The 20,461-nt window shown below is 40.9% G+C and overlaps 1 protein-coding gene across 2 annotated transcripts in view; it reads right to left on the bottom strand.

The window, feature by feature from the left end:
• Nucleotides 1-6,594: 6,594 nt before the first annotated feature.
• Nucleotides 6,595-20,461, bottom strand: part of dhx15 (DEAH (Asp-Glu-Ala-His) box helicase 15) — a 124,370-nt gene continuing 110,503 nt past the window's right edge. For both annotated transcript variants that reach the window (XM_078400571.1, XM_078400581.1), the window contains exons 13-14: nucleotides 12,764-12,933; nucleotides 6,595-7,261 (exon numbers count right to left, since the gene is read on the bottom strand). In XM_078400571.1, coding sequence (XP_078256697.1) covers nucleotides 7,144-7,261; nucleotides 12,764-12,933 — 288 coding nt within the window. In that variant the 3' untranslated portion in view covers nucleotides 6,595-7,143. The remainder of the gene's footprint in view (nucleotides 7,262-12,763; nucleotides 12,934-20,461) is intronic.

The following is a 20,461-nucleotide window of genomic DNA, read 5'->3' as shown; positions in this document are numbered from 1 at the left end:
CCAATTCTCTATCCATGTCAATACTCTACCCCCAATACCATGTGCTCCAATTTTGCCCACTAATCTTCTGTGTGGGACCTTAAAGGCTTTCTGAAAGTCCAGATACACTACATCCACTGGCTCTCCTTCATCCATTTCACTTGTCACTTGTATTTATGTATAGCATTGTCTGATTGGATAGCACGAAAAACAAATCTTTTCACTGTACCTTGGCACACATGGCAATAATAAACCTAAATCTATATTGTAAGATTTTGAACTTAGAAAGTTTAAAATAAATACTTTTTACCTAAGTGCAGAATCACAAACCTCTCCTTTACTGTTCCATTGCTTGTATATTGCGTAGCATTCTGTTTTGTTTTTTTCTCATTTGGTGAATTGTACAAGCTCTTCAAACCCTTGGCCAGTTCAACCAAAAGGCATTTTTATTTGGCTTCTCCTCAAAATCATTCAACTTTTACAATAATGCATCACTGGGCTCGTATCTGAGAATGCAGCCGAGTCCACTGGCTTAACGACCTGCAGTGAGCAAACATCTTAAAAGCCCAAGTTCTATACAAAGTGTAAAAGTGAAGTAAATAATCAGCAGATAATCAGCAGACTAGTTTCGCATCCACTCTCTACACACTAGGAGCAATTTGCAGAGGCCAAAAATCCCACACATCTTTGGGATGAGAGAGAAAACCAGAGCACCCAGAGGAAATCCACACGATTACAGGGAGAACAGGGTGTGCAAACTCGATACACACAGCATCAGAGGTCAGGATTGAACCCGGGTTGCTGCCGCTGTAAGACATCAGCTCTACCAGCTGCACCACACTGAAATGATGTGACAGAGAGCAGAAAACAGAAGTTACATGCGCAACATGTCTGACATCGGTGGTGGGGAAGATGCTGGAGTCAATTATAAAAGACAAAATTGCAGAGCATTTGGATAGCAGTAACAGGATCGTTCCGAGTCAGCATGGATTTACGAAGGGGAAATCATGTTTGACTAATCTTCTGGAATTTTTAGAGAATGTAACTAGGAAAATTGACAGGGGAGAGCCGGTGGATGTAGTGTACCTTGACTTTCAGAAAGCCTTCGACAAGGTCCCACATAGGAGATTAGTGGGCAAAATTAGAGCACATGGTATTGGCGGTAGGGTACTGACATGGATAGAAAATTGGTTGGCAGACAGAAAGCAAAGAGTGGGAATAAATGGGTCCCTTTCAGAATGGCAGGCAGTAACTAGTGGGGTACCGCAAGGCTCGGTGCTGGGACCGCAGCTATTTACAATATACATTAATGACTTGGATGAAGGGATTAAAAGTAACATTAGCAAATTTGCGGATGACACAAAGCTGTGTGAACTGTGAGGAAGATGTTATGAGGTTGCAGGGTGACTCGGACAGGTTGTGTGAGTGGGCAGATGCATGGCAGATGCAGTTTAATGTGGATAAATGTGAGGTTATCGACTTTGGTGGTAAGAATAAGAAGGCAGATAATTATCTGAATGGTGTCAAGTTAGGAAAAGGGTTCATACAACGAGATCTGGGTGTCCTAGTGCAGTAGTCACTGAAAGGAAGCATGCAGGTATAACAGGCAGTGAAGAAAGCCAATGGAATTTTGGCTTTCATAACGAGAGGAATTGAGTACAGGAGTAAAGCGGTCCTTCTGCAGTTGTACAGGGCTCTAGTGAGACCGCACCTGGAGTACTGTGTGCAGTTTTGGTCTCCAAGTTTGAGGAAGGACATTCTTGCTATTGAGGGCGTGCAGCGTAGGTTCACTAGGTTAATCCTCGGAATGGCGGGTCTGTCGTATATTGAAAGACTGGAGCGACTAGGCCTATTATACACTGGAATTTAGGATGAGAGGGGATCTTATCGAAACATATAAGATTATTAAGGGATTGGACACGTTAGAGGCAGGAAACATGTTCCCAATGTTGGGGGAGTCCAGAACCAGGGGCCACAGTTTAAGAATAAGGGGTAGGCCATTTAGAATGGAGATGAGGAGGAACTTTTTCAGTCAGAGAGTTGTGAATCTGTGGAATTCTCTGCCTCTGAAGGCGGTGGAGGCGAATTCTCTGAATGCTTTCAAGAGAGAGTTAGATAGAGCTCTTAACGATAGCGGAGTCAGGGGGTATGGGGAGAAGGCAGGAACGGGGTACTGATTGTGAATGATCAGCCATGATCACATTGAATGGCGGTGCTGGCTCGAGGGGCCGAATGGCCTCCTCCTGCACCTATTGTCTAACGTCTACTGTTAACACAAAAAACAAGCCTCCCCTTGAAGCAGCAATGGTTGCAGAAATAGGTCTGGGAAAGTCAGCACTGGTGGGAAGGACAGGTTTCCAGATCAAGGCTGTCACTCAGCAGGGAGGGGCAGAAATCGAACCAAATCCAAGAGTTCAAAAAAGACAGATAGCAGTGCAGTGCTGCAGTTCCCACAAGGCTACAGCTTGCAGGGGGCCGCTGCCGAGCGGGGTTCCGTTCATAGGACCCGGCGGACCATTACCTGGAAGGGGTAGCCTGCAGAGCAAGCCCTTGTTCTTCCCCCAAAGACTAGAGAGCAGGAAGATGGAGCTGATGGCAAGGCGAGATGCGATGGGCGAGGAGCAAGACCAATAGAAGAGGGAACCGGGATTTAGCCCTCAAGGTCAGCTGCAGGAGGCATCCCCGGGGCAGAAAGGTGGACGGGCGAGAAGAGGGGCATCGGTTTGCTGGTCGACCCAAGGAAGGCGATGGCTGAGGCCTGAGGCTTGCCTGTAACAGGCAATGCCCTTAACGACTAGAGCATGGACTGGACTTTGAAAATGGCACCCAAACAAGGTGCCTCTCGCATGCGGAATCAGTGGACTATTTCTGTACACTTGCTAATCGGGGATGAGCTTGGTTATGGCAATACACGACGGGACTGTTTGTAAGAATCACTGTGCGTTTGCACTTTGCGCATGTGACAATAAAATCACCATTGAGGATACGAAAAGCCACGGTGATGAGTTGCTGGCGAGCATAGTTAACAATAGATCAAATACTAGGCATGGACAGCAGAGCAGCCTGTGGGAGTTTCTGGAGGTCAAAATGAAATGGAACTTTTCACATCGGTAAGAAGTGTCCGTAATTATGAGCGATAGATCAGCCATGATTGAATGGCGGAGTAGACTTGATGGGCCGAATGGCCTAATTCTGCTCCCATCACTTATGACCTACCTCATCCATCCAGTACTGCCAGGACACCGGGTCTTAAAGTGAGAATATATTAAACTGCAAGTCTCCTTTGGCCAAGATTGGACTTTTCAGAGACATGGTAGTTGCAATATAATTCCGGAATGTGTCAACTTTGCATGCTATTTCAGAAGAGGATGTGTTGTACTCATGTATCCTGATTTGACCGGAGAGCACATCAAACAGGTTTTTCACTGTATTTCTGACAATCAATAAAGTAAACCAAACTTGTATGAAAGGTAACAATAACCCTCAGCAATTTGTTTTTATGCAGACTTGGCATTTTGAATTGGCAAAGGTAGTCCTGACATCAATTACACGGAATGCATTTGGGACACTTTTCTGAAGGCAATCCCAAATGGGGAACAAGCTATGTTTGATCTGGTCATTTTCAATTAGGCAGGGTTAAATAGTAAATTTACAGCAAGGGATGATGGTATGTAAAATTATGAGAGGGATAGATAGGGTAGACAGTCTGAATTCTTTTCCCAGGATGGAAGCAAAAAAATTAAATACTAGAGGTCATCGCCTTAAGGGTAGTGGGGCCAATTTTAAACATTTAAGGGGTAGGTGTTTTTACACAAAGGGTGGCAAGTGCCTGGAACACATTACCAGGGGTGGTGGTTGAAGCAGATACATCAGTAGCATTTAAAAGACTTTTGGATAGGCATATATATATGCAGGGAATAGAGGGATATGGGTTATTTGTACGTAGATAAGTAATGGTCTTGATTGGCATACACATTGTTTGGCATAGACCAGTTATTTTGCTGCGCTGGTCTATATTCTAAAATTAACATTCAATTTGAGTGACAAAATACAGGTCTGAAACCTGAATCAAATTCAAATACAGACAAATGTGGGGATAAGTGGCTAAATAAACAAGAGCAAATGTTAAGAAATTGCTGCAATTTCTAAATCATGAAAAATTTCATTAAGAAATCCTATTTAGGAAGTGATGAAAGAACAGTGTACTAAAATGAAAAGATTTGTAAAGTTGCATATAACAGAAATAGACTAGAGTATTGGAAGACAAGGAACTGCAGATGCTGGCTTACAAAAAAAGGCACAAAAGTGCTGGAGTAACTCAGGCACCATCTCTGGGGAATGTGGATAGGTGACATTTTGGGCTGGGACCCTTATTCAGACTGACTGTAAGAGAGGGTGCAAGCTGGGAGAGGTGGGGTGGTGACAAGGACAAAGATTTTTTTTCAAAGAAACTAGCAAAAATTGGAGAAAATAGCATTAGATTCAACAAGCTAGAAATATTAAATCAAATCAGGAGAATTGCTGCAAACAGGTGTAAGGAAGAGCTGACAAGTTAATCGTTAGCGCTTTGGAAGGCAAGGATTAACAATGGCTAATCAGAAACATGGCAATGATGCTAAATAAATATTTTGTGCTGGTTTCCACAGAAAAAGACATAAAAGGCACAATGTTAACAGTTAACAACAAAATAATTTAATTTAACCATCATGAGAAATGCACCAGGCAAACTAACAGGTCTAAAGTACTAATTCTTGATTAGTACAGATGTCAAAAGTTATGGGGAGAAGGCAGGAGAATGTGGAGAGGAGGGAGATAGATCAGCCATGATTGAATGGTGGAGTAGACTTGATGGGCCGAATGGCCTAATTCTACCCCTATTCCTTCTGACCTTCACGATTCATGAATCCCCAGCACCTAACGATCTGCATTCCAAAAGAGGTGGCATCAGAGATAATGGATGCAACAGTTTATTTATTTTTTAACATCTCAATTCTGGAAAGATTTCAACCGTGTAGCAAACAATGCACTTCAAGAGCAGGAAGAGGGAAATTTTATCGGCCTGTTATTCTGATATCAATTGCTAGGAAAATGCTGGCATCGATTACTAAAGGGGAAATAATAGTAAACCAGTCAACGTGGTTTTAAGGGAAATTGTAATTGACGACAATTCTTTAAGAATACAAAGAGCAAGCTGGATGTTGTGGACTCAGTGGTTCTGTGTTTTCCAAAAGACATTCAAAAAGAAACAGCAAAAGGTTATTGCACAAGGACTCGTGATGCTGAGGACTGTATCTGCATGAACAGTGAATTTGTTAATTAGCAGCAAGAGCAGGAGAAACAAGTCACTTTGAGATTGGTGAGCAAGAGATATTGGATGCCTCAGCCTCTGGTATTTTCAATCTATATTTAGTGTTTTGGCAAATACACAGCATGTGTATAAAATGTAGATCAGTGAGGTTTCTACTTTGGCAGAATGAAAATTCTAAAAACTAACATTTTAAAAAGTGTTATAATGATTAAATGTTAGTGCTCGGGAAGATCTGGAGCCCATGCGCAAGAATAATTGTCAACATGGATGAGAAAGGAACTAATTAAGAAGGTAAATTGAATGCTGGCCTCGAGTACAAAATTGTAGGATTTCCTACAAGGGAAGTGTTTCAAACAATTTTGGCTTCCTTATTCAAGGAACAATATTCTAATTTTAGAGGTAGTGCCATGAAGGTTTCTTCAACTTAGAAAGAAGGGGCAATTGGTCCAACAAGGAAATGTTAAGCAAGCCGAGGAGACAGTGTATGGTTTTATAAAGAATGAGTAATCCCTTGGAAACACACGAGGGTGGATGGTCGGAGGACAAGGGGTCATAGCCTTTGGTTGGAAGCATTCGCTCCCAGAGGCTGTCAGCATAACGTTAGGACCTGAACGTAGTCCTCACCTACAGTGGAGCGAGTGCGGCAGTTGCATGTTATTATAAGAAGATAACTGCAGATGCTGGTACAAATCGAAGGTTTTTATTCACAAAATGTTGGAGTAACTCAGCAGGTCAGGCAGCATCTCGGGAGAGAAGGAATGGGTGACGTTTCGGTTTTGTTGCATTTTATTCCTGTGACTGAGAGTTCCCTCCTGCATCCAAGGACATGTAGGTTTATTGTCCACTGCAATTGGCCTCTGGTGTGTAGCTGAATGGTAGAATCTGGTGTTTTAGAGTTAGGGATCGTGGGAATATAGAGAGAATACTGTCCAGGGAAAATGAGCGAAGAGATGGGATTGCTCTGTGCCATAAGTAAATATGGATCTTTGAGATTTTCCACACAGAAAGTTAGGAATCTGTGCATATTTGAGACCCAGATAGGTTCTTGGACTTTGCAGAAATCAGACAGAAGAATCGAGTTGGGGGAGAATCAATCCTGGGAAGATCAAGTTGGGAAATTAAGAGTCAATCTTACTGAATGATACAGCAGGCTCAAGAAGCTGTTCAGACTACTCGTACTCTTATTCCAAGTATCATCTGTAGTTGACTCTCCCAAGAATAGAACAACTTCCTTGAACAATGGGGAGAACCATGTAAAATTCTTCAAATAACTTCTTCCAAGAAAACACTTTACACAAAAAACTTGTCACTATACCTTTATTTAAGTCAAAAAATGGTGTTGGGAAAATTCAGGTGCCTACATATGTAATTTTTCCATGTTCTTTGAGTCGCTACAACTTTCCATTAAGAATGTCAACATGGGCAGAATCATGCAGTATGTGGTTGAGAAATACATACTTTAATCGGCAACTCTGAATCACTATGAGAAATTCAGACAATATTGTAATAATGATGAAACTTTAAAAATTAACAGTTACAGCATTATTCTGAAACCTTTGCCCACCCCAACCCATCAAAACCCAACAGGGTCTATGACAAAAGTCAACGTAACAATAAAAAAAGCCACATAACACCAGCAACATACTATGTTGCTCAACAGAGTGTTACACAACCTGCCAAAAACAAGGATTCTTTTAAAAAATAAAAGTGAGGAATTGTCCAGCCACTTGAAAGAAAACATCCAAAGGTTTTCTTGAATAGACGAATTAAATTTGTGGATATTTGGGCAGAATTTGAAGTCCATATTTCTTCAATATGAAATCTGCATTTGCCTGGTCTCCTACATCAACATAACTTCAATATTGAGAATATTCCTTTGACTGAAGTTTGCCAATAATGCGTTCCAGTTGTCTTTTGGCTTCACACTGAGGAAAGTTGCCCATTTCATAGTATTGAGGAGCTATCTTCACTAACCTATGAGGACAGAAAGTACATGTTACAATTGATGATTACATACACACTTGAAAATATTGCAATCAGATCAGAGGCAGAACTTGAACTAAAAACACTGCCATCTCATGGATACATGGAAGGCATTTTGCAAATTGTCCAATCCTCTTGATATTTACAACATGGAAATTACTGATGAAAACTGAACTTTTAGCAGGCAATGAAAATCAAAACAAAACTTAAATATGAATGCAAAAAAAATACCAAAGAAGTTAAAATGGTTGACCAACAATAGATCCAGCAGGCCTTGGAAGACCGAGCACAAGTGTTAGGCGAAACGCCGCCCAGTCTTATGCCTGGCCTCACTGATGTAGGAACAATCACATCAGGAGCACCGAATGCAATACACAAGGTTGGAAGAGGTGAACATGTCTCGGCAGGAAGGGCTGCTGGGATCCCTAGATGTAAGCGAGAGAGGTGATGGGGCTGGTGTTATACCTCCAGCAGTTGTCGGGAAAGTGCCGCGGCAGGGTTGAATGGGGAGAAATGAACGAGCCTAGGAGTTGCAGACAGTGGTCTCTATGGAAAGGGAGGGGGCAGGATGATGCGACATGATTAGTGTTGGGATCACTTTGTCCGCATTTCCAGTAATCTGCGATCTCTTGCGTCATTATTACTTTATTTTCTGGTTTGTAGTCAGCATGCAATTAGTTCTGCCACCTGTCCTCTCATACCATGTGCTGTAAGCTTTGTCATGAATCAGCCTCATGAAAATCATATTACATTTACTCTTTGTGACTGCTTCCAAAAGTGCCATAGTGCTGGTCATACAATATTCCTCTTTGAAAGCAGATCTCCAGAGGTCTATAGTATTACATTTTTGAATAAAGATTCTATTATCTTTTCTATCATTATCATTAAACTCTGGGCTATAGAGGTCTGGACTCCATCCGTCTCCATTTATAAATATACAAACTGAATTAGTTGTCTACCAGTCTCTCATTGCCTGAAAATTTAGATCTTTTCTCTCAATCTTGTGCAATTAATCATATTAATGGTTTGGACGTTTTTTTATCTGGTTCGTTTCATTCCCTTTTCTAAATTCAGCAACAAATTCCCTCTTTAGATTTCTCTCACACATTAGATAAGGAGTCCCAAAACACACCAAGTACATTCTCTCATTCCTTCCTCCTCTTGCCTATTGATCCAAAGATGATGAAAGTCTCTGGACGATTGTTCTAATTATTTCATATTTAGTGTTTAATTAATTTTGGAAATTTCTATCAAATGGAAATGCATGCAGAATCTGGTAAAATATGAATATGGTTACAATGGTCCAAGCAAGTCAGTAACTGAATACCAATTAATTGACTACTTTATAACTGAAATGTTTAGAGGAAATGTTGGAAGGGATACGAGCTAAACGCAGACAAATGGAATTAGCTGAGCTGGGATATCTTGGTCGGCATGGATGTGTCGGGCCAAAGGGCCCGTTTGTGTATGACAGCAACTCTAAGTGGAGGTGTTGATGTTTATAGGTAGTACCAGCATAGTTTAGTTTAGTTTAAAGATACAGCAGGGAAACAGGCCTTTCTGCCCACCGAATCCGTACCAACCAGTGATCCCCGTTCACTAACCTTATCCTACACAACAGGGACAATTACCAATGTCACAATTTTTACTTAAACCAATTAACCTACATACTTGTATGTCTTTGAAGTGTGGGAGTAAACCGGAGCACCCAGGGAAAACCAACGTGGTCACGGGGCAAACATACAAACTCTGTACAGACAGCACCTGTAGTCACGATCGAACCTGGGTCGCAGGCGCTGTAAGGCAGCAACTCTACCACTGTGCCACCTTCAGTTGTCTAATCATGTATTCTTCTATTCTGATCCAGTATTCAATAATAATCGCTCTCAAAACTAGGACATTAGAGTAGGTGGTCTGCTTCCTCCCCTATTCACCTCTAAATTAAAGTGAGGGGATTGATTGTGCTTTTAATTCAGTTGTAGAAAAGTCACACCATAGTCCAATGATAAATCTTTCCCTGCTTAAGAGAAATCTGGGTACAACTCCCACTAAAGCAAATCTGCACCGTTTCTATTTTCTTGTATTATATGAAGAATCTATGCAGAAACAGTACAAGGCATGTTTTAAACACTTCATTGTTGCACGTTTCAGACTCGCCATTTTAAAAGCACAACTTTGCTGCAAACAGAAAAAGCGACGGGACCACGGAAATAAATGTTAAATATTAAGCCCTCAAGCCTGTCAACCCGTTCAATCCACTTGTGGCTGCTCTGCATGTCAGTCCCCTTTCCCAATCTCCACTCCACGTTCCCCGACGTTCTTTCATCACAAAGGTGCATCAACCTCACTCATGAATGGGAGAGAAGAACTAGGAGACGAGTCTTGATTTAGATATCGCTTCATGGAGGAAGAAACTAGTTTCACTCTTAAATACTTCAGCCGTTATATATTAGCTTGATACAGAGCAGAAAACAGGCCCTTCGGCTCACCGAGTCTGTGGCGACCAAACACTAGCACTATTTATTCACAAAATGCTGGAGTAACTCAGCAGGTCAGGCAGCATCTCGGGAGAGAAGGAATGGGTGACGTTTCGGGTCGAGACCCTTCTTCAGACTGATGAAGGGTCTCGACCCGAAACGTCACCCATTCCTTCTTTCCCGAGATGCTGCCTGACCTGCTGAGTTACTCCAGCATTTTGTGAATAAATACCTTCGATTTGTACCAGCATCTGCAGTCATTTTCTTATACTTCTTAAACACTAGCACTATCCTACGCATTAAGGACAATTTTACAATTTTTTATCGAAGCTGATTAACCTACAAACATGTGTCTTTGGAGCGTGGGTGGAAATCAGAGCACCGTAAATGAGTGTGGATGAAAACCTACGCGGTCACAGAGAAAACATACAAACTCCGTGCAGACAGCACCTGTCGTCAGGATCGAACCCGAGCCTCTGGCGCTGGAAGGTAACAATTCTACCGCTGCGCCACCCCACGGTTTTGAATTCAGCCACGGGTAGATCATTTCTACGTGCTTTATCATTACCCACCACGATATTTAAACTCCTAAATTAATTAATTGCTCAAAGTTCATGCAACCAGTCCCGCACCGTGCTGCATGGGAGATGGGATTACTGTGGAACATTGCCCACTGGTTGGCTTGGACTGGGTGGGTCAAATGGCCTGATTCCATACTATTTAATTCTACAACTTTTTGCCAGGTTTTGTTCCAGTAAATCTACACTGCACCTCTTATAACATACTCTTCATGAGACGAAGTGACCACAACTGAAGGCATTACTTCTGCTGTTTCTTGCAGTCTGCAAAAATTAAATACCATTACTTTTGTTACATGCTTCAGTGATCTTTCTCTGCATAGGTTCCCCACTCCAGCCACATCATTGTCACGTCTGTGGTTAAACACTCATGAGCCAGGCATCCTTTGGTCTTCCTTAGTTCATTTGCTGATGCTGTCTGATCACCCTTTTGCTGATGTCTCCTCTTTCTACAGCTGTAATTGCATCTTTTTTCAAGCAAATGCTATTCTATCTTTTCCAATGTCCTTTCAAATAGCCAATAAAAGATTTAAATATTCCTGGGTCTGTTCAAGTATGGAACAGTGAAATTACCATTACATCATATCCTTCAAAACAGGATTTGCTTATTATTCTTTTTAAAAAAAATATTTCGGACATTCTTGTACACACATGGTCTGACTCTATGCTTTGCCCATGTTTGGATAGTTTGGATGATCATAGAACCAGAGTGCTTTAGAGACCAGAAACAGGCATTTAGCCCACCTATTGCCAATCTACACGTCCCATTTGTGTACATGAGGACCGTATCATTCTATATCTTACACATTTAAGTGCCCGTCTAAATGTCTTCGAAATGTCGTACATGTATCCGATTCCATCACCACCTCTGGCATTTTTCGACATATCAACCATTGGGTAAAAAAACATTGCCCTTGGATTCCCTTTAAAACTCTTGCCCATCACTAAACATATTCCCCTTTGTTTTTGATACTCCTACCAAGGTAAAAAATATGTTGGATGGCTACCCTATGCATGCCACTCATAATTTTATCAGCTCACCCAGCAGTTTCATTCACTCCAGGGGAAACAAGTCCAGCCTATCCAACATCTCCCTGTAACTAAAGTCCTCCAATACAGGCAGTATTCTGGTAAATCTCCTCGACACCCTGCAGCACAATCACGTCCAGAAAGGCTCATAATACCTCAAGTATGATCTAACCAATGTATTGTGTAATACTATCGTAACTCCTATATTCTATGCCCTGACCTATGATGGCACGGACGTCATGTGTCTTCTTCACTATCCTCTCTATATGATGAGTAAATGCAAGTTCTTTAAATTACTTCCGACCTGTATCCTATAATTTATTTTAAATATCCATTCAGGCTTTATTTACATTCTTATTCTTTTCTCCTATCTTACAATTACTAATATACACTTGCATTCACCTTGTCCACCTGCCTTTCCAATTCCCTGCTTTCCCTGAATGGTTTCTACTTCAAGTATAAAAAGGCCAAGGTAGTTAACCTGCATGCTCTAAGGGATCGAAATATAGCTTTTATACTCATGAAACTAAAGTCTGGATATTACTGCTGATGAAACATTATTCTTTACATGAAGCTTATGTTGAAAAATTATTAGGCTCGTAATCCAGAGCACTCATATGAAATCTAAGTCATGATTTCTGCATCGTGCTTTCAAAGAGGCTGATAGCATGAATTTTATAAATGCAATGTTTCCTATGAAGGTAGAACAGTCAATATGTGCAGGGAAAAAAATGAAACCCAGCATGATACAACTTACATTTTCTAGGCTCTGCAATTTCATTATGCTCAGGCAGATTATCAAAGTCAATACAGGCCACCATTACAGTTCCGCATAAATTGAGCATACAAATGGTATTAAATTACGTGGACTAAATCATTTAAATGTGACTTATTGTGATGTCCAGAGTCTGATTATTGGTATTTGCTAGTGACTAAGTATGAGAAGTGGGTAGTTTTAATGGTTATTTCAAGGCAACAGTAATCAATGTGCTGCACGCTGTGAGTTATGCTTTAGCTGCACCAGTTTTATCCAACAGCTATGCTCCTTGTCCACCGACACAAGCACAAGTGCAAAGATTTTGTAGGAACTATGCATCGATGTGTTGATTGAGGCCGTTCGACCTCCATATTTTGCAACATTAAAAGCCTGCTACAGACTTTCTTCAAGTCTTCATAAAATTAAACGGTTGAGACCATAATTAATGATATTAACTGTGCTAGCAGCTAAGTGAATTGAATTATATTCAGTAACTGCACTCATCTGCAGTTAACTATTTTAATATCTTCTTAAGGGTTCAATCCGTGACTTCAGATTGGATCTTCAATGTCTGAATTTTTACTATTGATGTATTGCACAACTTATCGCAAACAGAGACAAACCGTTCAAAACCCATATCTCAGTACATTACCATTCAGGTTTGATATCTGTACAGGTCCGGATGTAGTTTTTAGTGGTGAGCACAAATTCATTGTAGAGCACCCACTCAGGTTTATGGTCCAGGACCGTAGAAGGATGAAGCTGCACCACCTGGTTATCTTTCACCGTCAAATAATGGCCTGTACGTTCCAAGTGCGCCACCTAAAATTAAATGGTAGGCAGAAAGTACCCATTAAGTAATTACAATAGGTGACAATAGAAATTTGGGGTGAGGAAGACAGGGGAGGAGAGGGGAGAGGAATGACAATGGGTATTGCTTTGGGTATTTTCCTATTTTACTATGTCAAGAAAACCTGCAATCAAACAGGGAAGTCTAGCGTCCATAATGCACTCATGCTACTCAGTTGTCTCGGTGTTAGAGAATTGGTGTTAAATATCTGAACAATCGGGTCTGGACATAAACACCAATATTACCAAAGTAGAGAACGAAGGTAAAGATCAAAATGTCAAAAAGCAAAATTTAATGGGAAGTAACAAATACTATAATCTGCGGTCACATTTACAGTAACGCCCGCAAAGCATAATCAATTAATTAATTAATTATTGGTCTTTAATTAATTAATGCTATTAATGGGAAATATCTTGGACATGAGGAATCTTTATTAAAACAGCTAAGTATTAATGAGTTATGCTAATCAACATTTTGCTAAACTGATATATGCATTGCAAAAACCATCTAAAATCCACTGTCCCATATTGTATTTGATATCTTTACCATTGCCTTCAAGTGGGTTATGTTGGAGTTGACCCTGGTTAAATCTTTCAGTTCGTTCATGGGCACAGGCATGTCAGGAAAGCGTGTGATATTAGAAATATACCAATGTATTGAAGTTTGTAGTACTCACCTGACACTAAATGTAAACAGTAAATTACTACTTGCTCTAATGGTTCAACAAACATTCAGAATTTCTACACTACTGCCAAGAGTTTCAGAAAGGCCACATGGACAGTTTACTGCAAAGCACCAGCATCCCATTAAAATATCAATATCCACTATTCACCGAAGAGCATGACTCATAAAATAGTCTGCACCCAATTCAAGGCCTTTTGAGCTTGGTTGTAGGTTTTTAAGATGTGATGTCATAGACTGATCAATATGTTCCACTTGTTCTATCACATCCTTCAAGACACACACACACAGAATGCCCTGGGTATGAACAGGACCTTTAGCAACACAATTACCCTATTCAAAACAGTTTCCATTTATGATGAAGGTTAAATAATTCTTTGGAGAAAAGAGAATTTTTATTTTAACAGACAATAACTACCTGATTATATCAGTCTCCCCTTTTAATCCACACTCAACAGGTATTTAGAATGCCGTTGTATTGTTACCATCCAACCTGATCAGTGCCTGATAACTCACGTCACCTCCTTGCATAGATTTTAAACAAAACATTTTTTCCAAAAGGCCATTAAAAGCAGTTTGCTGAAACCTACACAACAAAGGCTATTTATTCATGTTGTGGTTCTGAAAATGAGAAGCAATGCCATGAACATTCATAACCTTGCACAATCTAACCTCGTTAACACCAAGGAAAGGTTATTTACTAATCACAAATTGTAGCTAACTGAGAAAAAGAGGAAGTACAGATGTAACTAAAGACTAAAGCTTTTCTAAAACACTGCAAGAGGTAAACACCAAGATGCTGCTTCCCCCTCACCTCACCAATCCACAATGGGAACAATTGCATTTACACCAATGAGATGTTAATCCTGGACAGAACATTATAAAATTACCCAATCATTTAAAAATGATTCATTATCATCCTAGTGCCAAAAGGTAGTGTGATTTAACGACTTCCATCTGATAGCTCTAACATGCATCATCGTGAAGTGCTTTGGAAGTGCATCAACTCGAGCCTCCCAGGCAGCCTAGATCACATGTGGCTGCAACATGTTCAGGCCAGACACCATCAGGGTACATTACACACTATCCTCAGTAAGGATAGCTGATGAAACATCCTCAATGATAATTCTCAAAGCCAATGCCACGCAAAGATGCGTTCTCAGCCCATTTCTATAATTCCAGCACAATGACAACTGCACGGCAAAATTCTGCTCTAACCCCTGTCACAATTTTTGCAGATGACATCAGCATAGTGGGCCAGATCTCAAACAATGAGTAGAGGAAGGATATAGAGAACATAACATTGTGTCATGACAAAAACCTCTCCCTCAATGTCAGCAAAATGAAGGAGATAGTTGGCGATGTCAGGTATTGGGTGGATTACACGCCAGTGTGCATCAATGGTACTGAAGGGGGAGGTGGTCAAGATCTTCAAGTTCCTAGGTCTAAATATTGCCAATTTGTTCCGGTCCAACCACATTAATGCCATGGCTAAGGAAGCACACCAATGGCTCTGCTTCCTCAGACGACCAAAGGAATTAAGCAGGTCTCCAATTTTGATAGATGCAATGTAGAAAGTATCCTATTGGGATGCATCACAACATAATTTGGCAACTACTCTGACAGAACCAGAAGCAATTGCAGAAAACCATAGATCCAGTCCAGTCCATCACTCAAACCAGCCTCCGTCCAATGACTCCATCCATACTTCAAGAAGCCAATATAATCACTATTATATTTTGTGCATTAAATTTAGTTTAAGGGCACACATTGTCAAGACAGACTGCTAATCAGCCTGTCAATTGTCAATGTTCATGAGATCAAACACCAGTGAGGAACATTGTCATTTCAGTGCACCAATGGGAAAGCGTCAGAAAAACTATAAAGATAAAATCTTCTTTACTTTCAGCTGAGAAGCAATAACTGATATTTCTTTCCAAGGGGCAGAGGGTGCGATTAGAACAAGGATGAGAAATTCTGATAGAGATGGACAAAAGCTGAGGAGATGTTGAGAAACAATGACTGCAATGGGACAGGTGAGGCTGTATATTTTTTTGACTTACTACATGGAAAGAGACAAGAAATAAAAACACAGTATTCTCCATAATACAATTAAAACAGTGCAGTCATAAAAAAAAAATCAAAAGGTGCTGAAAAAACTACACGTTATCAGCAAAATGTTTCTCTCTTCAGAGATGCTGCATGGACTGCTGAGTATTTCCAGTATCTTCCTTTATTTCATATTTTCAGGAACTCAATCTTTTGCTTATGAAATTATTCTCTGGAATCTTGGTATACCCAAAAGGCCAAGCTGACTAATAATTTCTTCAAAAATATATTGGAGCAAAAAAGGGTCAAAGGATTGTTTTTAAAACTATCTCCATGTAAAGAAATGGCTTTAGCTAAAACAAAATCAGTAATAAACAACTTTTGAATGTTTCAGCAGATGATGGCTTGAAGTTACAACATTATGTATTTTTTTCACAGTGGTCACTACAGGGTTACAAGTTCACAGCACATAATACCCGGGTTATATAGATTTTGATTTTTGGTAATCCATACAAAATCATATTACATTTGGAACCATCTCCTTGCAATCACAGTACAAGGACCATCAACAAAATATCATCAAAAAGACTGACAATACAATAAAAAGCAAAATAAACCTGCGACTAAATGGCTGTAAACATTTTCAGAATGCAGACCAATCTTATGGATTCTCACAGCTACATCGACAACTTAAATTTCACTGCCAACTTGGATTATCGAAACTCCTAATCTGTTTTCTATTACTGAAATACAAGTTTGCTCACAACTTCAATTTATATGCCCATTTAAACCTCTCAGCTGGTAGATGAATTTAGAATCGATAAACATCAAGGCAGAACATGGCAAATAAATTATTTTTCCTTTAGAAATAACATGGAATGTTGTTGAAACCATTAAAGCCTCTGGTCTGAGGGGCCAAATGGCCTCCTCCTCCACTTATTTTCTATGATTCTATGTCTGACTTTGTCAAGAGAGCAAAACTTGAATGACATGAAAGTACATGCAGCGCCCTCCATAATGTTTGGGACAACGGCCCATCATTTATTTATTTGCCTCTGTACTCCACAATTTGAGATTTGTAGTAGAAAAAAAATCACATGTGGTTAAAGAGCACATTGTCAGATTTTAATAAAGGCCATTTTTATACATTCTGGTTTCACAATATAGAAATTATAGCAGTGTTTTTCCATAGTCCCCCCATTTCAGGGCACCAAAATGATTGTGACACAGCAATGTCATGTAAATGAAAGTAGTCATATTTAGTATTTTGTTGCATTTCCTTTGCATGCAATGACTGCTTGAAGTCTGTGATTCATGGACATCACCAGTTGCTGGGTGTCTTCTCTGGCGATGCTCTGCCAGGCCAGTATTGTAGTCATCTTTAGCTGATGGAATTCTGTGGAATTCTCTGCCACAGAAGGTAGTTGAGGCCAGTTCATTGGCTATATTTAAGAGGGAGTTAGATGTGGCCCTTGTGGCTAAAGGGATCAGGGGGTATGGAGAGAAGTCAGGTACGGAATACTGAGATGGATGATCAACCATGATCATATTGAATGGCGGTGCAAGCTCGAAGGGCCGAATAGCCTACTCCTGCACCTATTTTCTATGTTTCTATGAAGCTTGTTTTGGGGGCTAGTCCCTTCAGTTTTCTCTTCAGCATATAAAAGGCATGCTCAATTGGGTTCTGATCAGGTGATTGACTTGGCCACTCAAGAGTTGACCATTTTTTAGCTTTGAAAAACTCCTTTGTTGCTTTAACAGTATGTTTGGCATCATTCATATCATATCATATCATATCATATATATACAGCCGGAAACAGGCCTTTTCAGCCCACCAAGTCCGTGCCGCCCAGCGATCCCCGTACATTAACACTATCCTACACCCACTAGGGACAATTTTTACATTTTCCCAGCCAATTAACTTACATACCTGTACGTCTTTGGAGTGTGGGAGGAAACCGAAGATCTCGGAGAAAACCCACGCAGGTCACGGGGAGAACGTACAAACTCCTTACAGTGCAGCACCCGTAGTCAGGATCGAACCTGAGTCTCCGGCGCTGCATTCGCTGTAAAGCAGCAACTCTACTGCTGCGCTACCGTGCCGCCCACTGTCTTGCCGCTCATTGTCTTGCTGTAGAATGAACCGCCGGCCAATGAGTTTTGAGGCATGTTTGAACGAGCAGATAGGATGTGTCTATACACTAGATTTCATTGGCAACTGTAACCTGGCCATCCTATTTTTGTGGCTAACCAGTGGTTTGCATCTTGCCTCTGTGTAGCCTCTGTATTTCTGTTCATGAAGTCTTCTGCGGACAATGGTCACCTGACTCCTGAAGAGTGTTTCTGATCTGTCGGACAGATGTTTGGGGACTTTTCTTTATTATAGAGAGAATTCTTCTGACATCAGCTGTCCCTTTGCGATTAGTAAGCTCACCAGTGTTCTCTTTCTTTTTAATGATGTTCCAAACAGTTGATTTTGGTAAGCCTAAGGTTTGGCTGATGTCTCTAACAGTGTTATTCCGAGTCTCATAATGGCTTCTTTGACTTTCATTGGCACAACTTTGGTCCTCATGTTGATAAACAGCAATGAAAGTTTCCAAAGGTGATTGAAAGACTGGAGGAAAGACTAGGAGCTGAAAGCTCTCTTACACCTGCATTAAGGAGGCATTTAAACACACCTGAGCAATTACAAACACCTGCGAAGCCATGTGTCCCAAACATTATGGTGCCCTGAAATGGGGGGACGCTATGTAAACATAGCTATAATTTCTACATGGTGAAACCAACATGTATAAAAATACCCTTTAATAAAATCTGACAATGTGCACTTTACCCACATGTTTTTTTTTTCTATTACAAATCTCAAATTGTGGAGTACAGGGGCAAATAAATAAATGATAGGTCTGTCCCAAACTTTTTCAGTCAGAGAGTTGTGAATCTGTGGAATTCTCTGCCTCAGAAGGCAGTGGAGGCCAATTCTCTGAATGCAATCAAGAGAGAGCTAGATAGAGCTCTTAAGGATAGCGGAGTCAGGGGGTATGGGGAGAAGGCAGGAACGGGGTACTTATTGAGAATGATCAGCCATGATCACATTGAATGGCGGTGCTGGCTCGAAGGGCCGAATGGCCTCCTCCTGCACCTATTGTCTATTGTCTATTGTAATGAGGCAGAATACAGGAGGGAGATTGATAATCTGATTGAATGGTGCCAGAACAATAACCTTGCTCCAAACATTTGCCAAACAAAGGAATTGCTTGCTGACTTCAGGGATGGAAAGTCGAGAATTCATGAACCTGCCTTCATCGACAGGACAGCGGTGTAGAGAGTAAACAGCTTCTTCGGCGTGCATATCTCTGAAGACCTATCTTGGTCCCAGCACATTGGCACAATCGTAAAGAAAGCTCATCAACACCGTTACTTCCTTACAAGCTTGAGAAGATTCAATATGTTGCCAAATATGAACATGGCCTGTTTTGGGGGTATGGGGAGAAGGCAGGAACGGGGTACTGATTGAGAATGATCAGCCATGATCACATTGAATGGCGGTGCTGGCTCGAAAGGCCAAATCACCTACTCCTGCACCTATTGTCTATTATGGAGGGCACTGTATAAAACATAATCTCACTCAATTGTATAGCAAATTTATTGGTGTGAGTAGCAGATTCCTGTTACTGTCTAGTATCTAATCAAAGGACTCAAAATGCCCACAAAAATACCTTTTTGATTTCTCAACCTTTTCCCCCCCTACATTTGTGTGCTCAGGAGCACTCGAGGTTTCTGTCCTCTCCAATTTTGTTTGCAAAATCAGTCCCGCTAATACAAAACATAGAAAAATAGGAGCAGGAATAGGGCTCCTTCAGGCCTGCCCTACCATTGAATACAATTATCACAAATCCTTTATCTCAATACCATATTCCCGCTCCCTACCCCGCCACTTCCCCTTCATGTCTTTTGTGTCCGGAAATCTCTCCACTGCTTGAACATGTCCTCCACAGGCTTCTGTGGAAGAGAATTCTACAGATTTACGACTCCTGAGTTATGAAATTGTAGTCCTTAAAATGCTTTTACCTTCCTATCTTGGTTCACCAACCACCCTGCATCAAGCTTGTTGGGCCATGTCAGAATTGTGTGCATTTCAAAGAATTGGAACTCCAAAGGCGAGCTCAGTTTTTCTAATAATAGTGGGCTCATCACTAGGGTAAGCATGTATAGGAAAAGACCCTTCTTCAGACTAGAGTAAGCAAGCAGCCCCATCCAGTAATGAACTTGATTTCACCAATCAACAGTACAAGCAAACTCCAAATAATAATACAACATTATTCCACCATGGAGCCACAGCACTTGCTAAGCCTAATGCTCTCACCCCCCCCCCCCCCCCCCCCCCTCTGGAAGGCTGTGGATATTCTGCCTTTGTACTGAAGGCAGAAACCATCAATGTTTATAGACTTTAAAAAACATGGGATTTCAGGAAAAAACAGGTGGGAAATGATTGCTATGAGCAGCGAAAATCTCAGTAAACTGCTGAGCAGATTCGAGCAAATATTCAACACTTGTGCTCTTCCTGCACTTGTATCGTCCACTTCCACCACATCCTTCTTGTCCACTTTCAATTACTTTCCATTTGGCTGTCAATTTATTTCTGACTGATCTCCTGTCACACTTCACCTCCAGCTCATTTACTAAGCTCTCATTCCTGCATCTCTCTTTCTGCTTAATTCCTCCATTCGCTATCTGCCTCAAGGGCTCTCTAAAAAGAAATGCACCAAGAGC

The sequence above is a fragment of the Rhinoraja longicauda genome, chromosome 1, assembly GCF_053455715.1.
Source record: "Rhinoraja longicauda isolate Sanriku21f chromosome 1, sRhiLon1.1, whole genome shotgun sequence".
NCBI classification, from domain to species: Eukaryota; Metazoa; Chordata; class Chondrichthyes; order Rajiformes; family Arhynchobatidae; genus Rhinoraja; species Rhinoraja longicauda.
The sequence above is the reverse complement of the archived record's forward strand: the minus strand, read 5'-3'. Positions and strand labels throughout refer to the sequence as shown.